General features: G+C 38.2%; 2 protein-coding genes across 3 annotated transcripts; one reads left to right on the forward strand and one right to left on the reverse strand.

Moving 5' to 3' along the window:
* Window positions 1-549: 549 nt before the first annotated feature.
* POLR2K (RNA polymerase II, I and III subunit K) lies at window positions 550-2,965 on the reverse strand. Of its 2 annotated transcripts, none has more exons than XM_036072746.2 (4): window positions 2,866-2,965; window positions 2,171-2,240; window positions 1,381-1,473; window positions 550-689 (listed from the first exon to the last, which is right to left on the reverse strand). In XM_036072746.2, the coding sequence occupies exons 2-4, from the start codon at window positions 2,229-2,231 to the stop codon at window positions 667-669; spliced, it is 177 nt and encodes a 58-aa protein (XP_035928639.2). In that variant the 5' UTR covers window positions 2,232-2,240; window positions 2,866-2,965; the 3' UTR covers window positions 550-666. The 2 variants fall into 2 exon arrangements, with proteins under 2 accessions (XP_035928639.2, XP_035928638.2); XM_036072745.2 differs by having other exon boundaries at window positions 2,830-2,947.
* Window positions 2,966-8,549: 5,584 nt separating this feature from the next.
* On the forward strand, window positions 8,550-22,325 carry FBXO43 (F-box protein 43). The gene is given in 8 exon segments (XM_078071664.1): window positions 8,550-8,561; window positions 9,560-9,597; window positions 9,599-9,627; window positions 11,531-11,538; window positions 12,556-14,006; window positions 17,083-17,185; window positions 21,613-21,816; window positions 21,920-22,325. Coding segments are annotated over 8 exon segments (2,094 nt in total). The 3' UTR covers window positions 22,169-22,325.
* Window positions 22,326-27,402: the final 5,077 nt, after the last annotated feature.

Consider the following 27,402-nt stretch of genomic DNA (forward strand, 5'->3'; position numbering starts at 1 on the left):
ATATATATATATTTATATCTTTATATATCCTGAAAGCAGAATTTTTTACCTTAATGATTATACCTCAGAAACTACACCTGCCTTAATAATCTGCTTCATCCACTTTACTTAGGGTTGATTTTGCCTTACAGATGCAACCATTAAAGTTTCTTTTTCCTCACCCAAGATTTAAAATATAGTCAAGCCTTATATATACATACAGAAGGCCTACATCAAGTAAAATGAAAAATTTAACTCAAAATAGTGCATGCATGCTAAGCACATTGGTATACTCAATACAAAATGATGCTGGAGAGTTTACAGTTGGTGATGTAAAACAGTAGTTTCCAAGGAACTTACTTAATCAGACCTTCACAGGGCCCTAGAAAACTTCATTTTTAACAAGAATCCCAAAAGATTCTAGGCCTTAATTAAGTGTGCTTTAGGGAAGCACTTTAAACTTTCACTCTGTGTCAGATTACATATACAATAAAAGTAAATTATAAATCATGTAATTGAACAAAAAACTTTTCTTTATAGAAACTATTAAATAGATATCTAAATACAAGATGGATTTTAAAATGAAATGTTATTTGTATTTGTAAAGATATATACACTAATCAAAAGCTATACAACATTAACAGCAAATCCAAGTACAAATGAAGATAATCCTCTGAATTCCATGTTTCATCGAGCATCAAAAACCACCACTGTATTAAAATGAGTTAAGGACAAAAACATATTTAAAAATTACATGAAAGATTTAACACTTCCAAGTCACTTTCTCTTTGCAATAAGCTAGTTATTTAGCTACAATGCACAAAAGAATGGAACTCAGTATTTACTATGACAACTGGAAATAAAAAAAAAAAGGTTTCAATTTTTATTAGTCCCCTTTCCATGATACAAAAGACCAATGCACCAAAAAACACTGAAACCATGTTAGCAAGGTAACTTACTGGTTTAAAAAATACTGTAATTGTATTATTAATTACCATGTAACAATGTACTTTGTCTTTCAGCTAATTTGTAAGCCTCATTTTATCCATTAAGTAGCATTCATACACAGTATTTGTATTTCTACTTGTATAATTTAGTTTGTCCATCAACTCAAACTCAAGAAGGACTATAAGTAAAATAAGTATTTAACCGATCCTGAAAAATAGACTTATGAGAACTAAAATCAACTAGTATTTAAATATTTAGTATATACCTCTTCACTGGATTTTTATTATGAAAATAAAAATAAAATGATTATGAAAATCCTAATCATGCCTTTTTGGTAAGTAGTCTAAAAGTTATTACCTTTTTTTTTTTTTATCAGAAATTAGTCTTTGACTAACAACCCAAGCATTATTCTTCACTCCCACCTACTTCATATTTAGCAAGTTACAAGGATACATCTTTTAGTCCTTTTCTTGTACATTATTCTGTATCCACATTCTCTGCATCTGATTGGATCCCTGGATTTTATTTCATTTTCTGTGTGACATTCTAAAAAAGAAAGCATGGTCATTCAATGTCTAAAGGGCAAATAGGACAGACAAGCAAATTATCTTAACTGTATTTTTCACCCAAAGCACTAAAATGTACTCAATCTCAAGAGTATGGTGCTATGACCATGTTGAAAAGAAAACCACAGGACCCAAATGGCCTCACTTAGGTTAAGATGCCAAGTCCGTAAACCTAGTAAACCAAGACTTAACACTTAACCTAACTGCAGTTTCAACCATTCAGAAATATAACCCCTGACCACTCAACATGGGAATTTCCTTGTCAGCATTAGGAAATTTACTGTTTTTTGGTTCCTCTTAGAAAGGCAACCTTACCTAAAACAATGGAGTCTTTGCTAATAATTTCCTTTTTTCCCCACTCCTCTCTACCTTTAAAAACCTTTCCTTTTCTGTAGCCTTTTGGAGCTCCCATCTACTTGCTAGGCAGGATGCTGCCTGATTCATGAATCCATTAATAAAGCCTATTACACCTTTAAAATGTACTCAGTTGAACTTTTATTATTTAACAACAATATACTAAGGAGGACGAATTCTTAATAAGATTTTTTTCTTTTTTTTACAGTTGCTAGTATTCTGCTTTATAACTTTAAAGATGACTCATTCAAGACAAAGTTAAATGTAATTATTTCAAAACTCTGAAGTAAAACACTCCTACTTTATGTAAGTTCTACTCTTACCTCCGCAGATGTATATCATCGGCTGCTGCTTCGGGGGTTGAACGTCCTTTTGGGTGTCCATTGATAGTCCCTGAAATCACAGACTTATATCTTGAATATCTTAAAAGGGCTCCTCACAAATCCAACCAGGCCTCATTTTTCTCAGGGAAACCTAAAAAAGTCCCAATTCCTAACGTGTACTTTTTCAAACCCTATGGGTAGAGCTAAAGGACGACAACGTATTGCGCACTTAACCCCAAACTAGACACAGTAACATTTTACACATATAATGTCATTTTAATCTTTACAACAATCGTAGGAGTTATTACCCTTACTTTACAGATGAAGAAACCCAGCCCTGTAGAAGTCAATTTGCGTAGGGTTATTCAGCTATTAAGAGGTAGGGGCACTGGGATCTGACGGCAAAGCTCGCGTTCCCATTTAACAGAAGTCCTACTGTTCCAAAATTCAGCAGAAAGCAATAAATTATATCCCTCAACAAGGGAACATGCGAACCGAAAATAAGGGGAGAATAACTCCCCAAAGCCAAAGAGCTAACCTGAACGAAACCGGGCAAAGGATTAACACTATCCACTCAACCCCCAGCTTCTCCCAATTCTAACCCCATACCGGACCTTTTTAACCTTGAGGGTCTTACCAATTTGGGTCCAAATACCCACCTCTAAATACAACCAGCCAATTCCCCACCCACGTACCCCCAGAAACTAAGTACTCTGAAGTTCGCGGCAGATTATGGCTCCTCGTTGTGTCTCAACCAACTTCCGGCGCTGGCATATGATGCCTGTAGTCCCCGCCTCTTCCGCCCCCGGGCGTGGCCGAGGAACCCGGATTGTACACAAGCGGTAAAGCCGGGAATTTTGTATGTTAGGCTCTGTGGAGAAGAATTCGTGTTTCGACCCAGCTTATTTCATTTTTCAGGATAGCAAAGCATTTCAATAGTTCCTCAAATCGGAGGGAGTCTGCTTTTCTAACTAATGAAGTCAGTAGAAAGTAAACTTTTCCAAGAGGGCTGAGGGTTAGGAGAGAAAGCGAAATGACAAGTGCCCCTGGAATCCTAGGCTAACCGTTACTCGGAGGAACACAGAAGCAGCGACTGCATCACTGATTTTCACTTTAAAAAGCACTTTTCAGATTATGTTTTTCCTATTGTTTGATACCTGTGCTGGGCCAGTGGAGCAGCCGCCCCCTATCCTTCACATAATTTCATTTTTGCTTTTTGAAACTTTCGTAGGCTCCTGTTGTCCCTCTGACCCACTCCTTTTGCTTATTTTAAAGCAAAGGCTGGGGCGCCTGGATGACGCAGTTGGTTAAGCCTCCAACTCTTGGTTTGGGGGTTTGTTTGGTTTTTTTAAGATTTTATTTATTCAGGAGAGAGAGAGGGGGCACCTAGGTGGCTCAGTCGGTTGGGTGGCTGCCTTCCGCTAGGGTCGTGGTCCCAGGGTCCTGGGATCGAGCCCCGCCTCGGGCTCCCTGCTCGGCCGTGGCCGAGGAACCCTTTTAAGGAACCCTTAAAATCTTTAAAAAAAAAAAAAAAAAAAGGAGAGAGAGAGAGACGGAGGGAGAAGCAGGCTCCCCAAAGAGCAGGGAGCCCGATGCGGGACTAGATCCCAGGACCCTGGGATCATGACCTGAGCCGAAGGCAGACGCTCAACCATCTGAGCCACCCAGGCGCCCCCAACCCTTGGTTTCTGCTCAGGTCGTGATCTCAGGGTCCTGGGATGGAACCCCGCATCAGGCTCTGCACTCAAGCGTGGAGTCTGTTTGAGATTCTCTCTCTCTCCCTCTCCCTCTGTCCCTCTCACTCGTGTTGTCTCTCTCTCTCTAAAATAAATTCTTTAAAAAAGCAAAGGCGGTATGAAGGCAGCTACATAAATTAATTCCACTTAAAACTAAGGGATATTGGTAGCAGTCACTATCCATTGATTGACCTTCCTTCCATCTCATGTATTCCTCCCTAGATGAAACAAAAGGATCTGCGCAGTGGAGGTGTGTTTTTTGAAAGATCAAAATCAGTGAGATTAATAGCAATTGGGTTCACAACATTTACGTTCGTTTGCTTCTTTCACAGAAGGTTTTCACTTACATCAGAAGGAAGAAGAAAATGAATTAAAATTTAGAAAATAGTTGTTAATAATGATTATAGTTAAGCAGAGAAACAGGTTTCTTTCACCCCAACATGTCTTTGATTTCTTATTAAGCAGCATATACTGCTTTCCTGTCTTCCATCCAGCAATTTGACAATGGAAGATTTTATTTATACACAGAACAGCCTATTTACACCCCCAGATCGGGTATGTACACAGCGATACAGGAGACATTTGCTTTCACGGCGGGCACTGTGTAAATTAAAATCATAAATATGAGGGGTAAGCCCCACCTGAGGGCACAAAACCTTTTCTCCAAGACTCCTCAGCCACCCCCCCCACTCCCCACCCCCCCCACCCCCCCACCGACCCCGGCCCAGCCACAGCAGGGACAGGTCGGGCCAGGCTTCACCTTTCACTTCCAGGAGTTCAAACTGATCGTACCTTTACAGACCAGGTTGGGAGATTTAACTTGATCTTCCTGGTCTTCCTGGCTGCCAATTTTTTAATTTCCAGGGAAACATAATGGATTTTCTTGCTTCTTCTTTCACAGACAGGCCAACATACAGCATAAATATTTTGACCATTAGCTCTCTTACAAACTACCTCCCCTCTCAACCAAAGAGAAGAGAGTAATGCAACAAAACAATCAAAATAAGCTTTCCTACAAGAATTACTAGATAAAACTGTTGTTATAAGAGAAAGGTGATGGAGGGGCGCCTTGGTGGCTTAGTCGGTAAGCGTCTTGACTTCGGCTCAGGTCATGATCCCAGGGTCCTGGAATCGAGCCCCGCATCGGGCTCCTCGCTCAGCAGGAAGCCTGCTTCTCCCTCTCCCACTCCCCCTGCTTGTGTTCCCTCTCTCGCGGTCTCTCTCTCTGTCAAATAAATAAATAAAATCTTTTTAAAAAGGAGAAAGATGATGGAGTGATACAGAAAGTATAACTTTAATCATTGCACACTTTACTGGATTCTGACTCTCCAGTTGATGTATCAAAATGATTCTGGCACATAACAGTCTATGGAGATGAGAATGGATCGCAAAAGTAGGATAGAAATGGGTCTTGGGACCCTGTGGAAGGGTAGAGTAATTACAAGTGATATCGAGGAGATCCAGAATTTCAACAAAAGTCCATGTTGATGCTAGTTCTCAATCCAACACCCTCTTTCCTATCAGCAGGAACCAATAGTTTTAGAATCACTATGGAGCATGGTCAATGTAAACTATTATCATTGGTGACAGCTAACTTTTCTTGAGCACTTACCATGTGCAGATATCACTCCATTGCCCTCTCCTAATGAGGGCAGATGTCTTGTTATCTTGGATACTAGTACTTTTAATTCCTTAAAATATGGTTATGGAGATGCAAGTTGCTTTTCTCCTCCCTGAAACGCTGTTTTTCATATTCCTTGATCTTATTCTTTTAAGTATATCTGCATAGCTTGAGTCATCGTGATTGGAAAAGTCTTTCATTATGTTTTGCTGGATGGTCCCCCCAAAAAAAATGAGATCTTGTGGAAAACAGATGGTTTTAAAATTCTGAGGTCAGTAATGGGATGACATCCAATCCAGAAAAGGAAGCAAAAAGGCCAAAGACCGTGGTGGGTAAATAGAAAAAAAAAAAAAAAAAGAATAGGAGAATATAGCTCAGGGATTTGTATTTGGGGTATATGAGTAAAGCCAGGACAAGCTATATGTAACTGGTTCCTTTTTGCCTTTTCGGTGGTGGGGGGGAGGGAGTAAAAATTATTCTTAGGATAGAAGGGAGTTATGTTATACTTTTGCACTCTTCAGTTATAATAAAATAAAGAAAAATAAATTAACTAGATAAAGAGAAAAGAGCAATGTTTAAATTATGTTTGGGATTTTGTGGATTTTTTAAACCATAGGCAAAATCCCCTGCCCTGTTTATGTTATAGTGGGAGTGAGGATCAGACATTAAACTAGATAAGTAAGTAATATGACATTTTAATTTTTATTTATTTTATCTAAGGATTTTATTTATTTGTCAGAGAGTGCACAAGCAGGGGGAGCAGCAGGCAGAGGGCAAAGAGGCTTCCCGCTGAGCAAGGAGCCCGAGTACTTGATCCTAGGACCCTGGGATCATGACCTGAGCTGAAGACGCTTAACCGACTGAGCCACCCAGGCATCCCAGTAATATGACATTTTTAGAAGGTGATAAACTACATGGAGAAAATTCAGCAAAGAAGGAGGATTGCAAATGCTATGGTGGGGGGAAGGGCAAAATGGCTGTAATAGAGATTTGTTTGAAGAGCTAGAGAGGGCACTACTCACTGTATCTGGGTACGTGTGGGTGTCTTCAGAGAGGTGCTATGTGTAATTCACCAATTCCTTAAGTCCTACAGGTACCTGAAACTTAACAACCTCATACTAAATTCATCTTATTTTGTTCCAAACCTGTCCTCTGTGCTTCCTCAACCCCTGCCCCATGCACTTGATTCTGCTAACTGAACATGTTGAGTCCAGGTTCTTCTCCAGCCCCACTGGCTTCCAGAGTCATGCAATAGCTTCCTAAGTGGTCTCCTTGCAACCACCCTCACCTCTTTTCCTTCTGTTCTCCATTCTGCCACCAGAATGATCTTTCTAAAATTAAAATGCTCTGCAATGCCTAGAGGATCAACTTCAGACTCTTAAATGCATCCAAAATTCTCCATGACTTGGCTTCTTCCCCTTCTCAAGAATTTTCTTTGCCCTTTCCTCAAATAAATCTGAGTTTCTAGGTATAACAAACTATTTACAGTTTGCCCAACTGTCCCAACTTTCCTGCTCTTGCACATTTTGAGATTGAAATCACCTGTTGTCTGACTTTTAAATTGCCATTTGTCCCTCAAAATCCACCTCGAGTCATGGTCTTTATTTTTTTTATTATGTTAATCACCATACATTACATCATTTGTTTTTGATGTAGTGTTCCATGATGCCTTGTTTGTGTATAACACCCAGTGCTCCATGCAGAACGTGCCCTCTTTAATACCCATCACCAGGTTAACCCATTTCCCTACCCCCCTCCCCTCTAGAACCCTCAGTTTGTTTTTCAGAGTCCATAGTCTCTCATGGTTCGTCTCCCCCTCCGATTTCCCCTCCTTCATTCTTCCCCTCCTGCTATCTTCTTCTTCTTCTTCTTTTTTTAACATATAATGTATTATTTGTTTCAGAGGTACAGGTCTGTGATTCAACAGTCTTACACAATTCACAACGCTCACCATAGCATATACCCTCCCCAGTGTCTATCACCCAGCCACCCCATCCCTCCCACCCCCCCCACTCTAGCAACCCTCAGTTTGTTTCCTGAGATTAAGAATTCCTCCTATCAGTGAGGTCGTATGATACATGTCTTTCTCTGATTAAGTCATGGTCTTTATAAAGTTAATTCCACCCCTTCTTCGAATTCCTTAGGGTTAGTTGATCCTCTTTCCTTTGTACTACTACTGTTCCTCTATTAGAGTGCTTGTGAGCCCCTTAAGGCCATTACTGTGCTGTACTCATCTTTGTATTCCCAGTAGCTAGCCTAGTGATTGGCAAAACTTAATTAAGTGTTAGTGAGTTTTATTTTGGATATATTTCATTTTGGATGACTAAAGGGCATCCGGACAGAGAAATAAATGTCCAGTTGGAGGAGAGTGGTGGTAGCTGCTATTATTGGCTTAAAAGTAATGGGTGAGGTTCTGCACAAGAATTATGTAAGAACATAATGGCAAAGTTTAAAAAAAAGTGCTGAGGTAGGACGTCTCATTTAGGAAAAAGGCAGAGAAAAAGAAGCCAGAAAAAGGAGACTAGGAGGAAGCTGCCAAGAGCAGAAGGATGGAGCCTGGCATAGAATAGGTGTCCGGTGAACAATATAAAACATCCCGTCTAGCAGAATGAAGCACAACCCGGTGTAGAGACACTGTAACCAAGTTAGTCATACCTTTCAGACCTCATCCTGTGTATATCTATACTACTAAAAGGCGTCATTCAGTTTGTAACCTGCTTTTTATACCTATCTCAGGGAACATTTTCTTTTTTTTTTTTAAAGATTATTTATTTATTTGAGAGAGAGAATGAGAGAGAGAGCATGAGATGGGGGAGGGTCAGAGGGAGAAGCAGACTCCCCGCTGAGCGGGGAGCCCCATGCGGGACTCGATTCCGGGACTCCAGGATCATGACCTGAGCCGAAGGCAGTCGCTCGACCAACCGAGCCACCCAGGCGCCCCTCAGGAAACATTTTCAAGTGACCACTCACCTGCATTATTTTTAATGGCATCCACTGTAGGACCTAGTGGCCTTTCTACGTAATGCTCCCCAAGGTGAGAATGGGAAGAGGCAGAGCCCATGAAGTTAGGAAGCCCGGCTGAGCTTTGGGTGGGGGTGGAAGGGTGGGAAAGGGAGGACGAGACCTCCTCCGGGGGAAGCCGGGACCGGGCCTGCGGGTCGCGGGGCGGCCGGCGGGGGGCGCCGCGGAGGCGGAGGAAGAGGCGGCGCGGGGCGGGGCGGCGCGTAGCGGTTACTCAAGGCGGGCGGTTCAAACCGAAGGAGGGAAACGCGGCGGCCCCACGCGAACCTGGCGTGGGGGTTGCCATAGCCGGGCATCCCTGGGGGCGAGGCGGTGGCTCCTGCCCGGCGCTCCCAGCGGCGGCTGCCTGACTCCCCTCCGCCTGGCCCCGCGGCCCGGTCGGTGCGGGCGCGCCTCGCTCTCCAGGTGGGCGGGAGTGGGGGGCCCCAGGGTGTGCCGGCTAGCGGGCCTCCCGGCGTCCCCGGCCCGGCGCCCACTTTGCTTTCCAGGTGCTGGGACTAGAGAGGCGCCCCGAAGCCCATCTCTTGCCCGCTCGCTCCGCTCCAGGTGACGCCCACCCACCCTCCGCCTTCCGGCGGCGTTCTGGGCCCTGGGCCCTGGCAGCGGAGCCGAGGCGACCCCCGTCCCTCCGCCAGCTTGGCCTTGGGAAGGTCCAGGAGGGACGAACGGGGCCAAAAGACGCCCTGGTGAGACCGTTAACCAGCCACCCGCTGACAGCACCTTGGGGGGAATAAATGACCGCGCTGTGGCTTGTTACACTGCATTTTCAGAAAAACCCGAATTGGGGGAGGTTCCTCAGTTCCCAGACTCGCTGGAGAGAACAAGGATATTGAAATTACCATTACCTGGAGAGCTGAACGAAGTTCAAAATGGTTTAGGCCTTTTCATACGTTAGGAATAATCCCTGCAGCGTGTGCTTATGTACCTTTCCAATCTTAGCAGTCATCATGCTGCTGCAGGTTTCAATTGTCCAGTTTTTAATTGGTAATACTTTGGCATGAGTTTTGAAAGCAAAGTGAAAGATTTTCTTGTTTGGAAGCTCACATAACTGACATCTAAGAGCTCAAGATTTACTGATGGTAAGATTTTCCACTTTAACAAATGAAAATTTGGTTTTAATATAGTTAAGTAGTAAGTATTTCATTCTCTAACTTAAGTGTTTTTAAACTGAATTATAGTTGACATACAATATTATATTAGTTTCAGGTGTACAACATAGTGATTCTACATTTTTATACATTATGAAATGATCCCATTGATAGGTCTAGTTATCTGTCACTATAAAAAGTTACTACAATATTATTCATTGCATTCCCTATGGTGTATATTACCTTCCTATGGCTTATTTATTTTATAACTGGAAGTTTGTACCTCTAATTCTTTTCATTCATTTTGACCACCCTTTACCCCCATCCCCTCTGGCAACTTCAGATTTGTTCTCTGTTTCTATGAGTCTGTTCCTGTTTTATTTGTTCATTTGTTTTGTTTCTTAGATTCCACAATAAGTGAAATCATATGGTATTTGTTTTTGTCTGGCTTATTTCACTTAGCATAATACCCTATGAGTCCATCCATGTTGTCACAAACGGCAAGATTTCATTCTTTTTTATGGCAGAGTAATATTTCATTGTATATATGTACCTCATTTTTATCAGTTCATCTATCAATGGACACTTAGGTTGCTTCCATATCTTGGCTATTGTAAATAATGCTGCAATGAACATAGAGGTGTACATGTATCTTTTCAAATTAGTGTTTTCATTTTCTTTGGGTAAATACCCAGAAGTGGAATTGCTGGATCATACGATAGTTCTATTTTTAATTTTTTAAGGAACCTCCATACCGTTTTCCATAGTGGCTGCACAAATTTGCATTCCCATCAGCAGTGCGTGAAAGTTCCCTTTTCTCCACATCCTTGCCAATTTTTTCTTTTTTGAGGGCACATAGAGATGTGTTCTCAACACTCAGGAGCCTGGTTTTAAAAAATGAGTATCAAGGAGGCTCATTTGATTAATTAGTGAACTGTTGAATCGGTAAAATTAGGTAAGTCAATGGACATTTCAAAATTTTGCATGAGTCTTTTTAAATGATTTAAAAATTAAGTTTTGAAGAACCAATTTTTGTTTGAGACCAACATCTTGGGATAGTAGAAAGATGGAGATGATGACAGCAGAGAAAGCACATTGGAGGCAACTTCAGATGGGTAGATGAACAGAAAAAAATTAGTTTTTTGTTTATATATTTATGTTTATATCAAGTGGCCTATGGGTGGTAGGGGGAGAGGATATCTGCATCCCGGTTTTGTTTGTAACAATTTGCCTATTTCCCAAATTCTAGCATGGTGAGACACCTAGTGGTAAGGTAGAATAGTTACATTTGCTCTAAAATTTTAGAAGGATTTGTTGACCTAATTTTAACTTAACTTTATAGAATGATTCTCAGAGAGGGGAAAATATTCATGGGTGCAGGTGTAATTTGGAAGCTCATTATATGTCATTAACTTAATATTTTGAGAACAAAATTGTCTTAAAGTATAATACAAGTTATAGAAAGCAAAGTTTGATTATCTTGGCTGGTAAGCATGTACAGAAGATAGCAGTTATTCTTAAGATCTGTGGGGATCTAGATCAGAAGAGAACATGTATGAGATTTACCAGAATTGAATATAGGTTTAAAAGGTTGAAAAACACTTAGGTATTTTGCCCAGTAGTAATCTTCCCATGATCATTTTACCATAAAGAAACTTTTGTTTTGTGGTTGGAGTAGCAATTTGTTGTTGTTGTTGTTGTTGTTAAAAACTCATTCACTTAGGTACTTAACTAGTATAACCTAAGCATAAATATATTACTTTCCCATTATAGTCAACTAAAATATATTTTCCCAGGATCTTTTAATAGAGAAAAATCATGTATTTGGTCTGGAGAAAACTTTGAAAAATGACAGTTTTCTCAGTGTTCTTTGAATAATCTGGAGAAATATCAGAAACTATGGTGATTTTCTCCCCTTCACACCCTTTGAGTTAAGATTTGAGTTTCTAGAAAGAAGGAATGTGATAATACTGTTAAGAAAAGGTTAAGGAGTAAAGTATCTCCTAGTGTCATTCCTTACAAATATAATTACTGAGTAACTCAATAAGTAATTACAAGTAATTTACTTGACTTCTGTTCTTGTAATTTCAAGAATATTATAAAGGGTGAGTTTCCCACAAATAGTTGTCTGTTATCTGTGAATTCAAACCTGCAACTGGACCTGATGTCTCAGAATATTTAGAAACTGAGACAAGAATAACATGCCCTCTATCTGTGGGGTGCTGGTTCATTTGGGTTAGGTCAAGAAGAATGTATGAGTAATTTATCAATCAGCCAAGGAGTCTTTGCAGAGTTATGAGTCTGGGAACTCAGACCTTGAAAATGGTCATGGGGACTGGATTTCTGTGGCAGGCCTATGTCCCAAAGATGAATAACATTATCCTGGTATTGCTTAGCCAAGTTGCCATTAAATCTAGTGGTAGCACTCATTTGACACATTTCCAAAAACATGTTTAAAAATTGGCATATAGTTTTTTAAGCAGCTTTACTTATATACCAGAACTTTGAAGGGAAATATCCAACTGACTAGATATAGGCCAGTACAAATAAGCTAGAATATTAAAACTATATGTACTTCAGTGCTGTTAAAATCGTAAGGTAATAAAATCTAAAAATGATGCTGCCAGATTTTTTCCTCAAGTGTAGTTCAAGAAAATATTTGTGCATGGTGCTTAGGACTATGCTTAACCAAGTAATCCATGAATATGTATAACCCAAAAGTTTTGGGTTTTATGACGTTAAAAGTTGGGTTCGGTAATATACACATGAGTATGTATTAGAGTAGATTTGTTTTTTTTAAGGTAACTTTTCTTACTGCCATAACATTTTCTATTATCCCTATTCATATGTTTTTGGATAAGCTGCTAGGCTACTCATTTCAAAGGAAGAATATAATCTGTTTGCACTTTGTAGAAACAGATTTTGAAGATGTCAGAGAGACATTCAAGCCAAGCTTGCACTGGAGCAGAAAATGAGGTGGACTCTCCTACCGTCAACTTCAAATCCTCCAGCTTCAGAGATTTCTGTTCCACATCTTCATTTCAAGATAGTGGCTACAATGAGTTGTTACAACCTTGCAACTTTGGTAGTACAGATAAAGAATTTTTTGGAAAGAAAGAAAAAGGCCCAACATTAATCCATGAACATCCTGAAACTTCAAATCTGGGCTTAACTCATCCTTTAGAATCTCCAGCTCAAAAAAAGAGATTTGTCTTTTCTAGGAATGAAAATGATAAAACTCCAGAACTTTGTGAAACCCCTAAAGTCAGTGGAAAAAAATTTTTACTACGTAGAAGGTTGGACATATCTTTCTCTTTCCTAAAGGAGGACTGTGAATCACAAAACAGTTCTCTAGAAAGTAGTATAAACCAAGTCCTCAACTTAGAAAAAAATAATCCAAGCTGTGCTTCAGGTTTTCCAAGGCAAACCAATTTTAGTCCTTTAGTTACTAGTACTTTGAAAACAGAAGAAGCAACTTCCAGCAGTCAAAAATTGAGACTTGATTTTTCTCAACAGAAGACTTCCACAGTTGATGATTCCAAAGATGACTGTAGCCTATTTGAAGTTGAATGTATATCTCCGATTCAGGGCAATAGTTCTAAAGACTCTATCACATATGACCTTAGTGATAGCAGTCTGTTTGTTAATGATGAGAATACATATCCCAAACTTCTGGGCTCTTCTGCTAGTCGAACATCTTGTGGAACAAATGAGAATTTATGTGTGACTCCAATAAGTCATCTTGTAGCAAACATTAAATTTAATGCAAGTCAAAGGCTCTCTCCTTCAGCTGAAGTGAGGGGCAATATTTCAACACCTGAAGACAGTGGTTTTAACTCACTTTGTTTGGATAAATCAGAAGATTCCCTCTCTGACCAGGAGGGTTCTTTTCGAGAACTTTGGAAACGTAAGGGAACTGTCAAAGTGGGGGACACCATAAAAAAGTCAGGGCATCTTCGGAGGCTGCGAAGATTGTCCACCCTTCAGGAACAAAGCTCACAGTCTGAGACAGAAAGGGACTCTGACTCAGAAGCAACACCAGCAGCTGCTTCAGACACCTCGGAGAATCAGCCGAGCAGTGACAATGAGATTTTAAGCTTTAAGAATTTATCAAAGACCCCAGCCTTGCAGTTAGTGCACGAACTCTTTATGAGAAACAAAAGAAAAAGATTCCAGCAAAATGGTGCACATGAATTCTTAGAAGAGAAGGATGGGGGGCAAATAGCTGTACTGCAGTGTGTACTTGCAGGACTGATTGGCAAGAAAATGGGTATAGAAAAGCTGGACATCTTAACGGAATTAAAATATAGAAATTTAAAACATATTCTAGCTATGGTTTTAGATTCCTTGACTGCAGAAAGCCTATGCAGGTAAGAAATAAAATTTTTTTCTGAAGTAAAGCTTCCTTCTTACCACCTTTTTTTTTAAGTTGGAAAGCTTTTCTGTGAGTTGAGTAGTTGTCCTGTTTTCTATTCATTTTGTTTTATTATCTCTATCTTTGGTTGTCTTACACTTTATCAAAGGTGGTTTAGTGAGCTTCCTAGAAGAGCTTACTAATATAGTTCCTTCTGTTTAAAATCCTGTTTTAGGGGCGCCTGGGTGGCTCAGTCGGTTGGGGGTCCGATTCTTGGTTTTGGCTGGAGTCAGGTTGTGGGGTGGAGCCCCGCCTTGTGCTCGGCTCTCAGTGGGGAGTCTGCTTGGGGGTTCTCTCCCTCTGCCCCTCCCCCCCAACCTCTCTCTCTCTCTCTCTCTCTCTCTTTAAAATAAATAAATAAATCTTAAAAAAAAATAAAATCCTGTTTTAGAAGCATCAATATAGTCTTCTGGATAAAGTTCATGTCACTGTCATTTGGGAAGAGAGTTTCTAAACGTTGAACTTTAAATTTTCAAGATGGCAAATTATATTCTGCAAAAGTTATTTACTGATTTAATAGTTCACATCCTATTGTCAGATTGCAAATTGTATTAAAGTTATGACACTTGGTCAGAAACAATGTAAAGTATTATGGTGACTAAGAAATGACAGCATACAAAGGATACCATTTAGTTATTTAATCTAAATTCTAGAATCCAAAATGATGGTTAGCTTTCATTTTAGGGCTTAGTTTCTCTAGAGACCAAGGCATATGGATTAGTTCATTTTCATTGCTCACAGGGCAGTGGAAGGTAATTACTTTTGGGAATTTCAAGGTATTAGAAACTGAAGTATTTGTGTTAACAAAGATTTCAGTATATTGGATGCTGCTACATAATTAAAGAGAAACAGACATTTAGGAGTATTGAAGGCAGGAACGAGGGTTATAAAGACTAATGTGAGACTGTGTTCATACTGGCAATTTTGGGGAGTTGCAGGACTATCAGAAGACAAGACCTTTGGGAATGCCATGACCAGGAAGGAGGGAAGCCTGTAGAACAGGACTTCTGCAAGGTGACGGTAGAGGGAGGACATGCAGGAGAGTTTGTGAATTTGTTTTTTGATAGAGATATGTCAAGAGTTTGGTTCATAGAATCCTTGCTGTTTTTATGGCCACTGCTGCTATTAAAGCCCTTCTTCACCTTTCCTCCACAAATTAATTGTAGGCTACTGTAGAGAATTGTAGAATTTCGTAGCTGGCAGTCTTCTGAGACACCTGGTCTAATCACATGTTTTGCAGATGGGGAAACTGTTCCAAAGAAGTTAAGTACCTGCCAACAGTCATTCAAGGAGATAGGAATGTATCTAGGTCTTTAATTGAGCCCTCTGATTTTTTTTTCTTTTTTCTTTTCTTTTCTTTTCTTTTTTTTTTTTTTTTAGAAAGGGAGATGTGGAGGCAGGGGCAGAAGGAGAGAATCTTAAGCAGACTCCACGCTGGGCATAGAGCCCAATGCCAGGCTTGATCCCATAACCCTGAGATCATGACCTGAGCTGAAAGCAAGAGTGAGACGCTTAACTGACTCAGCCACCCAGGTGCCCTGAGGCCTCTGATTCTCAATCCAATACTGCCTCACAAACTTATATTAAGATTTAAGGCCTTTCTAAATAAACTTGACCGGGAATGTACTTGGTGTAACCCAAGTAGGATAATAAACAGATTAGTGTACCTGTATGTATGTGCCTTTAAAAAAATGTTTGAATGAGATAAATTATTTGTTTAAAAAAATCAAGGAGATGGCTGAAATATAGGAAGTTTATTTTTATATGCTGTAGTATTTGGATAGAGACCAATTAAAAACTTGGGTGATATTTTTGGATGCTCACTTGTAGGAACAGTTGATATTTGGTCATATTTTTGTAGTTACCACTTTTCCCCACCCCTCCAAATGTATAGTATTTGTACTGCAGAATGCATGTATAATGTTAGCAGTGTTTATTCTTGGTAATGTGAGAGATTATGGTCAGTTGAAATAACTGTGGCAAATAACCAACTGCATAGTTCATTTCTTCCCCATTTAGAGGTGACTTTCTGCCTTTTCCTCTCCATCAATCTGATATAAGACACATTTATTGGTTTAGGGAGAGGCAAGGCAATTGAAGTGGCCATGGTAACTGGAAGGACAGTATTACCCCATAACAGCAAGCGAACTTTTTTGAATTGTCTGATCTTATTCCCTTTGAGTGATTTAAGTTAGAGTAATAAAAAAGACCAGATTAACAGCTGAGAGATTATCTTTTCTTTCATAAATAGTATAGCCAAGGTTATTGATAAATAGGCAATCTCTGGATATAAATTGAGGTTTTTTTTTTTTTCTTAGCTACTTCATTCTCATCAACTTTGGTTTCTAAAATAGAAACTTTGTAGTGCTACCCATCATAATGATTGTTATTTGGCACTTAGTACATCCAATGAATTATTGATAGTTCTTATGTTTGTGGGGGGATGGGTTAGCCTGGTGATGGGTATAAAAGAGGGCATGTATTGAATGGAGCACTGGGTGTTATACGCAAACAATGAATCATGGAAAACTACATCAAAAACTAATGATGTAATGTATGGTGATTAACATAACATAATAAAAAATGTCTAATAAAAAATGATAGCTTTGTTAAGTACATTCATAGGAGGAATAGATAAACACCTCTTGTGCTATATGGATGATAATCATTTTCTACATGTTGTGTTCCAAATTTTTAATTTTAGTCTCACATTTGAAGTTAAATCCTCTTAATCAGTCTCCCAGTGGACTCATATTGGCTTTATATGAAACTATGTTTTTCTCTTAACCATTTGTAAGATAATAACCTGTCAATATAATGCTGGCATATACTTAATATTTTAATGACAATTCTTTCATATGGTGAAACAATATGGAACAACAATGTATATCAAGTCATATTTTTAATGTAAATTTTAGGTTTAAATTTACTGTCCAAAATCTTTAAAACAAGTTTTTCTTATTAATTGTCACATGCAAAAATGTTAATTTTGTGGAAGATATACAATATAAAGACCAATCATTTTGTTGCAGTGTTTGGAAAGTGAGCAGAAATTGGCGTGAAATTATTGTTCAAGATAAAAAAGCAAATCGGAGGAGGAAATGTTATATCTCACAACTGAAAGCAGATTCTGAGGTAATGTATATAATACTTTTCTCAAATGGATTTGTAAAATAATCTCATATTGCTGGACAACCTAATTTGGTTTTCCTGCTATCTTTTAACGCTTTTCATTTAGCAGACATTCACTCATGAATGTTTTACTTCTCTCAAACTCCATTTCCTTCCAGTCCATAGTGGAGTAGACTACCCAGCATCAAGAGCGTCTTGTAGGGTTTTGTTGTTTAGGTGTGTGTGCTGTTAGCAGGGTTTGAATACCAGTGCTATGCTGGATCCTATTCATAATTAGATATCCTTAAAGCATTTTCTATCCAGTCTTTTGAGTGGATATTATGTGCCAATTGCTCAGATTACAATGGTGAACCTTTCTGAAATGGTCCCTGCTCTCTTGGAACTCATGTCCCATGACTTGAGATAAAAGTCAACAGGGGATTATAATACAGGTGTGTTAGAGGAAGCCCAGAGTTCATTCTATTAGATCATTTAAAAGGAGTATTTGATACTTGGGAATCAAGAGAAGGCTTTTCAGAAACAGTGCAACTCCGCTGAGACCTGATGGATGAGGGAGTGAGTGGCTAGCCAGGTGAAGACAGGGAGGAGCGTTTCAGCAGAGAGGATAGCATAGAGGAAGGCCTGGAAGTGATTGAGCGTGGCAGATTAGTGCTGGTAAAGCATCATAAGCTTGTATTTTCTTGAAGATTTGGGAACCAGCTTTGAATTGACAGGAAAAGTCCTGCAGAAGCTGATTTATTCTTCCTAGCGACATTACTTTGTGTACTAGGCATCTGATGACTCTGGCCCCGTGTATATTGTATATGCAGCTTTTAGACCTTTCTTAGCCATTAATACCAAAAGAAACCACGAGAGTTCACTCTCTTATCCTTGTTCTAGTAAAAAGTATTTAATAACATAAGTAAATTTTTAATTTGACAAAATATAATAATTGAGGTGATATATGGTGTAAACAAATATAAATACCTAGTTACAGATTGGTGGGTTTCTCATTACAATGAAATATTGGGGAACTGCACTTAACTAAAATGTTGACTTTCTATTTTACTTTTTTTTTACCTTCTCACCTATCATATTGCCTTACAACTTACTCACAGCTCCTGGCTACCTACTGCTGCAGCTTCTGGGCCTGGGAGCTTATACTAGAGCTTATACTAGAGAAAATATTTGCCTTCTTAACGTCTTATTTTTTAGAGTGCTGCTCTATGTGCTAAGGACTTACTTTAAAAAATAATTTTTTGGGGCGCCTGGGTGGCTCAGTCGTTAAGCGTCTGCCTTCGGCTCAGGTCATGATCCCAGGACCCTGGGATCGAGCCCCGCATTGGGCTCCCTGCTCCGCGGGAAGCCTGCTTCTCCCTCTCCCACTCCCCCTGCTTGTGTTCCCTCTCTCGCTGTGTCTCTCTCTGTCAAATAAATAAATAAAATCTTTAAAAAAAAAAAAAAATAATAATAATTTTTTTAGGGCACCTGGGTGGCTCAGTCGGTTAAGCAACTGCCTTCGGCTCAGGTCATGATCCCAGGGTCCTGGGATCGAGTCCCACATCGGGCTCCCTGCTCAGCGGGGAGCCTGCTTCTCCCTCTCCCTCTGCCTGCCACTCCCCCTGCTTGTGCTCTCTATCTCTCTGACAAATAAATAAATAAAACAGCAGAGAGGGCGGGAGAAGCAGGCTCCCCGCTGAGCAGGGATCCAGACTCAGGACTGGATCCCAGAACCCTGAGATCATGACCCGAGCTGAAGGCAGATGCTTAACTGACTGAGCCACCCAGGCGCCCCCCAAAAAAACAATTTTTAAGCAAGTATCTATTAATATTAAACTATTAGCTCCATGTACATGTACAAGGAAAGAAGCATGGTTGTGTTTGGCAACACTTCAGGTAATTCCAGATAAAATATTCATATCCTGGCTACCACTTTTTTTTTCCAACTTTATTTCTTAAAGGACTATATGTTTTTCCTTACTTGAACTTTTTTTCTTATTTTGATTTGCTTTTTAAATTTTTTTTTCAAAGTAAAACAAGTACATGGTTTAAAAAGTCAAACTGGACTATGAGGCTTATAACAAAACACATTCTCTTACTTGTCTCTTCCTACTCTTGATTCTTGTCCCAAGTTAATCACTTTCAACTCTTCAGTTGTTCCTTTTGAGATTTACCTCCACTTTTCTAAATGGCATGCCTTTCCTGCTATTCTTGGCTTTTATCTTCGAAGAGTTTGTTCTCTAACCTCTCACCGCTCCTACCACTACCTACCCACCCACCCGTCTCTCTGAACTCCTTTCTTCTTTTCTCCTGTCTCACTGATGTAACCATACCACCATTTGGGAGTGAATCAGAAACAGGTGCTGACATTATTAAGACTGTATTGAGACTATGAGTTTGTTGACTGCTGAAACATGCAGTACACTATGATTACACCTTTTTTCCTATATAACTTTTTTTTCCAGAGTTGTTAATTGCCCAGTTTCTTTCTTTTGTTTTGCTTAGTGTTTCTCTGTACAGATCCCCGATTCATCTCCTATTATCCACCAGAACTGGAAATCTCCTCTGTGTAAGTCCAGACAAATCAGGTATTCTTCCTGTTCCTTCTTTTCCGTAGAGACATCCTTCCTGGTGCACTTTGCCCTCCTATTCTGATATGGACTGGTTACTTTCCACATGTACTATCCTAATGTATATCATTAACCCAAACAGAAACATTGTAAGACAAAGTTGTTTGATAGTTTTCCTCATACTCGTGTAATGTCTCTGAAAGCTCCTTATGTATAAAAGTTAGAAGGCAAACACCAGCTACGTGTAATAGGATCTCAGTTTCATCCATTTGCTTTGCAGCCATGAGAATGAGTGTTAGAATCGGGATACGGCTTTTCCATCAAATTTCTTAATTTACTGTATTCTTCACTGTTCTTTTATAATTATGGAAATGAACAACCACATGGTGACTCAACTCTCACATTTAAGTATTTTCTGGTAACATGATGTGACTGTGTTTGAAAAATTTTGGCCTTCGTGAACATGTGCCTTGGTTGACTTCTTTGCCTCCTATTGCTCAGAGATGGAAGCACACATTTTAAACTCTACGAGGCCTGGGATTAGACTGTTTTATTCACTTGGCACCTTTAGGAGTTCTATAAATATTTGTTAAATAAATGAATGTTTATTCTGTGGCTGAAATGTGTTTCAACAGTGTATTTCTATTCATTTTGTTGGTTCATACACAATCACTGTGTTTACCAATTGCATCGAATCCATCAAAATTTTGGTGTGCTCTTTTATCGTGTGCTTGTGTCCTAGGCTGCAAATTATTTATACAAATGTACTATATAGAAATGTATTGAGTCCTTGAAAAAGTTCAGTTGTATTCATTCTAATTTTGGCAAACCAATGTTCATCCATTACACTTATGCATATGTTGTCAAACTGTTAATCATGGAATTTTTCATGACCAGCTTATCTTATTTCCTATACTTATCCTACTATAATTTCTCTTATTTTCTCTCTCCTCACTTTTAGGAGCCAATTGTGGCAAAGGGAAACTCTCATGGGAGAGGAAGCACAGTTTTAGTTAGACACATGAGGAAATTAACTCTCAGTACATTTTATTTTGATAATTGGTTAAGAAGGCCAATTTGTTAAAAAAAAAACAAACAACCAGTTTTTTTCCATTATCAACCTCAACAAAATAGAGGGCTTATTGAAAATATTTCTTGGCTGAATATTTAAGTAATGTGGAAATCCAGTTCAGAGAAGAGATACCTTTTTTTCTCTTTTTAAAATACCTAAGCATGTTTATTACAATGTAAGTGTAAAAATGATTCCAGTATTTACACATATTATAAAAACTAGCCAAACCAATTGGATTTCATGGTCTAACCAGGCCCATTATTCTTCTGACATGTGGCTAAGGTAAGAAACCTTCAAAGAATTCCATGATATCCCATAGCAAACTTTACAAAGATTCACCTCTAATTATACCTTGACTTAAAAGAGGGGTTGGCAAACTCCAGTCTGTGGGCCAAATCCTGTCCATCACTTCTGTTTTTAAAGTAAGTTGCTCTTTCATTTACATATCTCTATAGCTGCTTTTGCTAAAATGGCAGTTGAGTAGCTGTGACTATCTGGCCTGCAAAACATTAAATATATACTGTCTGGCCCTTTCCAGGAAAAGTTTTCCAACCTATACCTTAGCAGAAAAATAACCCATCGTGTAAGCTTAAAGCTAACACTTCTTGTTTTAATTTCGTTCATTTATATTTCTTTGACATTTAAGTGTTAGCTGAGAGAAAATTTTTGTCTAAAAGGGAAAGTTTAGGGGGAAAATTCTAATGGAATTTAGTGTGAAATCACTTTCAATATTTAAATGCACGTGCATCAGAAAACTGTTCCGGAACTTTTGATATTAGAGTACTGACCCCTCTTATCTTTTACTGCAGGGGGCTATATTAAATGTTGAGGATGCTGCCACTCGGCTCCATCTCTTAAATCGATCAGCTTTAAGATCTGTACAAGCTCAGGCTAGGATACCAGGTTTTCAGAAAGGAGAAGTTTCAACGTTTTCTCCTTGGGGAGAAGTTTTGACACCTACAGCCAGCTCTTCTGTTACTCCCTTAAGTAGTAAACAGGATGAATATGTTAAGGTGAGTATTTCTCACAAGTGATTAGACATAAATATTTAGAGTTTGAAATAAAGTGATTTTCTGTATGAAACTGGAAGATTTAGTGTGTATGCTTTCACTGCAGGTTGCCAAAACACTATTTATTGATGAAGCATTAAAACCTTGCCCCAGGTGCCAATCCCCTGCTAAGTACCAGCCATATAAGAAAAGGGGACTGTGCAGCCGCACAGCCTGTGGTTTTGACTTTTGTGTGTTATGTTTGTGTGCTTATCATGGGTCTGAAGAATGTAGTAGAGGAGCAGCAAAGCCGAGAAATAGGAAAGATGCTCTTCCAGGAAGTGCCCAGAGTAAGCGGAATTTAAAACGCCTTTAAAGAGACTCTCAAATAAAAGAAGCATTCCCCCTAAACAGCGTCTTGTCTGACTTAAAATTATGAATATTTTGAAAGCATGCAACATTTCCCATTAATGACAGATGGTGATTTATTTCCTATTTTGTATATATCATAATCTATGTCTGTATTCTTTAAAGTGATGAGTTTGAAAAAATTTTATTTTACTGTGTCACATTTTCCCATTTTAATAAGTGTTTTTAAATAAAGAGTTTTTAATGTTGTCATGTATATGTATTTAACTGTTTCATGTAACCTTTGAAAATTGTGCATTTCATCACTCTGTGTTGAAATGTTCTTTGATCACTTTTTAAAAATAGTTTTCCAAGTAATATTACAAATTTTGAACTTGAGATAGATGGCCTTATAGATTTGGAAAATGAGTATTTGACTGAAATGAAATATAAATAAAATGTTTTCAGAAGTTCTGTTGAATTTACTCTATAATTTCAATCTTTTAATTTAGTGAGTGTCATATGTGAGCAGACTTATGGTTAAATAAAATTTACTTAATATTGATTACTAAGAAGACATAAAAACTAAGTTGTTAGACATATGTTGTTAATTCACAGTGAGAGTCTCAGTCAGTTAATAAACATAAGTCCTGCATTTCATTTAAGCGTTTTTTAAAATTCCAGAACTATAATCGCAGGTTCCATTTGTTTAATCCAGCTTGGGTATCACTATTGTGATAAATTTGGACTAGTTAGAGAAGATTGTTGTTGGTTTTTCTTTTCTCAACAGTTAGTTTTAGATTGGTTTTCTTAAATAAGAAAATTTACTGAATTGTTTATAATGTACCTCTTTCCAAAAATGGTTGGAGGTAGCATGTTCCATTTATAGAATAGCAGCAAGAAAGAGGTAAGTTCTATTGTTGAACAAATTACTAAGACCAGGGGAAAATTTGAAGATGGTTTCATATTTTATTTGTTTGTCTTTAGGTAACTGAGTGGGTATATGTCTGTGTACACACTATACACACAGATTTAAAATGTAGCTCTTCGTACACAGTATTTTAATAAGACAGTTTTAAAGTGTGAATTAGGTATAGATATATTTGGTTTTTTTAATTTTTAAAAAGATTTTATTGGGGTCCCTGGGTGGCTCAGTCGTTAAGCGTCTGCCTTCAGCTCAGGTCATAATCCCAGGGTCCTGGGATCGAGCCCCACATCGGGCTCCCTGCTCCGCGGGAAGCCTGCTTCTCCCTCTCCCACTCGCCCTGCTTGTGTTCCTGCTCTTGCTATCTCTCTCTCTGTCAAATAAATAAAATCTTTTTTTTTAAAGATATTTATTTTAGAGAGTCGGGGACAGGTGAGTGGGGCTAGGCACAGAGGGAGAGGGATAAGCAGACTCTGTGTGGAGCTCGATATGGGGCTCCATCCTACCACCCTGAGATCATGACCTGAACTGAAATCAAGGGTCAGACACTCAACCAAGTGAGCCAGCCAGGCGCCCCTGGATATAAATATATCTGGAAAAATCTGCCCTAAATTTTAATTTGTTGTTTAACTCACTAAAAATTTTAGCTGCTAAATATTACATTTTATCTATATCCTTTCTAATTCCACAAAGAATTTTTGGAGGCTAAATATAAATATAAGTAAATTGTCAGTTGTCTTTAATAATTTACCCAGTCTATACATTTTATATCAAATTTTCTGATTCAGTTGATTCTAATCAAGTTTAGTTCTCAGTGTCTGCTTAATTTCCTGAGGTATCTTCCACATCAGGGTCAATATATTTATTAACATTTTTAATAAACATTGTTAATTGAAGTTTTTTTGCTTTTAGGAAACTTATTCCCAGTCTTGATTCTTTTTATTTATGAAGACAACTCTTTGATTTAGTTTGACTACCTGTCTTTGACCTCTCTTTCTGGGGCTCAGATCAAATCATATCCTCTTCTGTCATATGAACATTTTTGCTACTTTATGCTCGTGATTTCTGTCTGGCCTAAATGCCATTCCAGAAGCGACTTCTTAAGTTGTAAAAATCACAGATCCAGTTTCATGGTATGTTTTTTAAAAATGACATGGAAGATTTTCTATTTTATATAATTTAAAATGTTTATTTCCCAATATCCTATGGATTTTTATTATTCTATTACAGAAAATGAAAAAGGAAGGATAAGCATTTTTTTTGCCTCCTTATACTTGAAATTGTCAGTATTGCAATGCGAGAATCTGGAATCCTATCTCCTGTCCATTAGGAAGCACCTTGCATCTGTCTTGTGTGGTACAGTCACACTGCCCTCTCCGTGTGATCACCTTTGTGGTCTTGTAGCTACTCAGTCCATTCAAATGTAATATTTTATCTTACTCTACTGTTGAAAATGTAGATTTTACCACGTTTTGTTTTAGAAATCAATAATCTCCATGTATTCTTGTCTACCGCAGGTACTGTTAACAATGGAGTTTCAAATTTTTTATATTTCTGGTTTTGATTGGGATTTGAGTACCATGATCAAGTAGTTACAAGTAAAATAGTATAAGGACTCAGTACCACATATTTTAATGATTTCATAATAAAAATTCTGAAGAAAAAAGATCAGAGTAGGAATTTGAAAGATAAGCTTTTTATTGGTAAGCTTTATATTTGTGATGGGGTTCAGAGGTAGGTTAACTAGAAGAAAATCATACAGTTTCCAGAATAACTTTATTAAACAAAGGCTTTAGCTATCCAGAAAATAATCAGCATTCTCCAAATTATTGTAAACGACTATGTATTGTAGTAGCAGCTCTATGCTCCGGTAGCATCCTGTGCTTCCCCTGTCACAGCACTTAGTTTACTTTATTCAAATTGTTTGTTGATTTTCTTTCCCCGTGAGCCTGTCAGCTCTGTGAAGACCTGGACCACATCATGTTTGATTTAAATGCTGTTGCATCCCTAGCACCTTGCCCAGTGCCAGGCAACTAGAAGGTGCTCAATAAGTATTTTTTGAATGAGTCGATTTTTTTAGTGCTACTAGTAATTTTTATCGAATAAACGCTTACAACTCTATTCTATGATGTTAATTTCATAATATTTGATCTTCGTGATTAATGCTTCATGACACAAAAAAGTGAGATCTAAATGATTTCTTAAATTGCTTCACACATGTAATCAGTGGATTTGTTTGGTTTACTCCTTCTTTTAGCTACTGTTCTTACAGTTTGTGAAAGTGTAATGGAAAGAGCACTGGACTAGGAGTCAAAAAGCCGGAGTGGGTATTCTAAACTACTTACTAGCTGTGCCCTTATGCAAGTAGCTTATTGATTCTGAGCCTATTTCTTCTGTCTATAAATGAGAGAAATTAAGAGAGTTGATCACTCTAAGTGTTGAAACTCTAAGTGTTACACTAATCTGTATGGCTATGTGTTTGGCTAAATATGAATAGAATAAAACAAAATACCATTTGTGGGGCTAGAATATATGATCTTGATATCATTAGCATTATGCTCAATGAAACTATAAAGCCAGCCTCTAACTTGCTTGTAAAAAATGTCTGCTTGAAAAAAAAATTCATCTAATCATACATTGAGTGTTTACTATTTATAGACACTGTCCTAAATCCCTTACGTGTGTTAACTCATTTATTCCTCACATTGGCTCTATAAGGCAGTTATTATCTTATTCCTTTTATATATCAGGAAGCCAAGAAGTAGGTTAAATCATCTAAGATCACTTAGACAACAAGCAGGGGAGCCAAGATTCTACCAGAGGTAGCCTGCCACTTGTACATGACAAGACTCCGCAGAATCCCTGTTGATAAATTCAATATGCATCGAACTACCATGTCTTAAATGGAAGATTGTTTTGCCATTAAAGGAAAATCTATTGGTATGTCAGGAAAAAAATTCTGACTTAAAACAGTTCTGCTATAAAGTCGTTCCTTAGCTCCGTAGTTCCTCACAACTTTATAATTTGAAAAACTGAATGAATTGCATGAATATACTATTATCTGAGAGCTCAGTTCCAGAGAAAGACTTAGCTCCAGGCCCAAGGTCTTTGTAATCTAAAGACACAAGGCATGAAAATAAGTATTAACACATTCCAGTCATTACTACCTTCTTACAGATTTTGATTATCGAGTGAAAGTAATAAAAAATTTACCAGTTATTGATAGGTCTGCTCTGTGTTTCCAAGAAGATTCCAATACAAGAGGGATGATTAAATTTGGCACTTTCTTTTTGTATTTTTTCCCACTGCTTAATAAGGACATAAGGGAGAGAAGGAGTGTTAAATCTGGGGAAAATCAACACTTTACCTTCTACTGATTTAGGATAAGAATCTACCTTTCCCCACTGTGGTCTACCCCCTTGACAGCCTTGTCAGCTAATGGGCAGGAATATTTTTTTCTTTTTGACTTCTACTTGTCTCCAGGAAAGACAGGAATTTCCTATTTTTCATTCCCTAGTTTGGAAAATAAATGGTCAGAAACTTGTGATAAGTGATATAAAGAGAAACAACACTTTAAAAGTTACCTGATTATTTTATACTAGCATTTCTATGGGCACAAATATGGACATTTACAATTATTCCAGTTATTTAAATACTTAATAATGTCTTAAGGATTTGTTAGCAATAATTTAAGGGTAGAAGTGCTATTGAGAAAACAGTTTTGATACTTACCTAGCACGGTGTAAAGCTAAGTTTTCCATTACCTTTGCTTAATTTATGATTCACAGAGCAAAATTGTCATAAATTTATGATAAAAATTTACTGAACATTTTCAACATTTGGCCTCGTATGTTTCTAGTTTGAATTAAATTATTCATATGGCCTTATTTTAAGTTATGTGCCTTAGGAATAGTGTAACATGTACAGAAAGTACTTAAAATGTCTTAAAGGATGGCAGTAACCCATTACTGTTTCTGTGCAAAAGGTAAATATTTCAAAGCTCACACTAAACATTCCACAAGGGGGCACCAAAGACTCATTTATGGGGATTTTGGCCCTCCTTCAAAAAAGCTAATTTAACTTTTATATATTTGACGCTGATGTCCTGTGACATTGCCAGGTAGGGGAAATGTTCCTTGACTTAATTTTAAAAATGCATACAGAATAAATTTAGGTAATAGTTATTGCTCAGAGTTGCTAATTAAAATATTTTAGCTGGCTTGCAAGATTGCTCCGTTTCTGGGATGACTTTTAACAGAACACCTTGTTGGCGGCTGGGTCTGTGCCTTGGCCATCTGTATTTACTTGCCCAGCAGCTCTGCCCTCCTGGCTCCCTC

The sequence above is a fragment of the Halichoerus grypus genome, chromosome 5, assembly GCF_964656455.1.
Source record: "Halichoerus grypus chromosome 5, mHalGry1.hap1.1, whole genome shotgun sequence".
Taxonomy (NCBI): Eukaryota; Metazoa; Chordata; class Mammalia; order Carnivora; family Phocidae; genus Halichoerus; species Halichoerus grypus.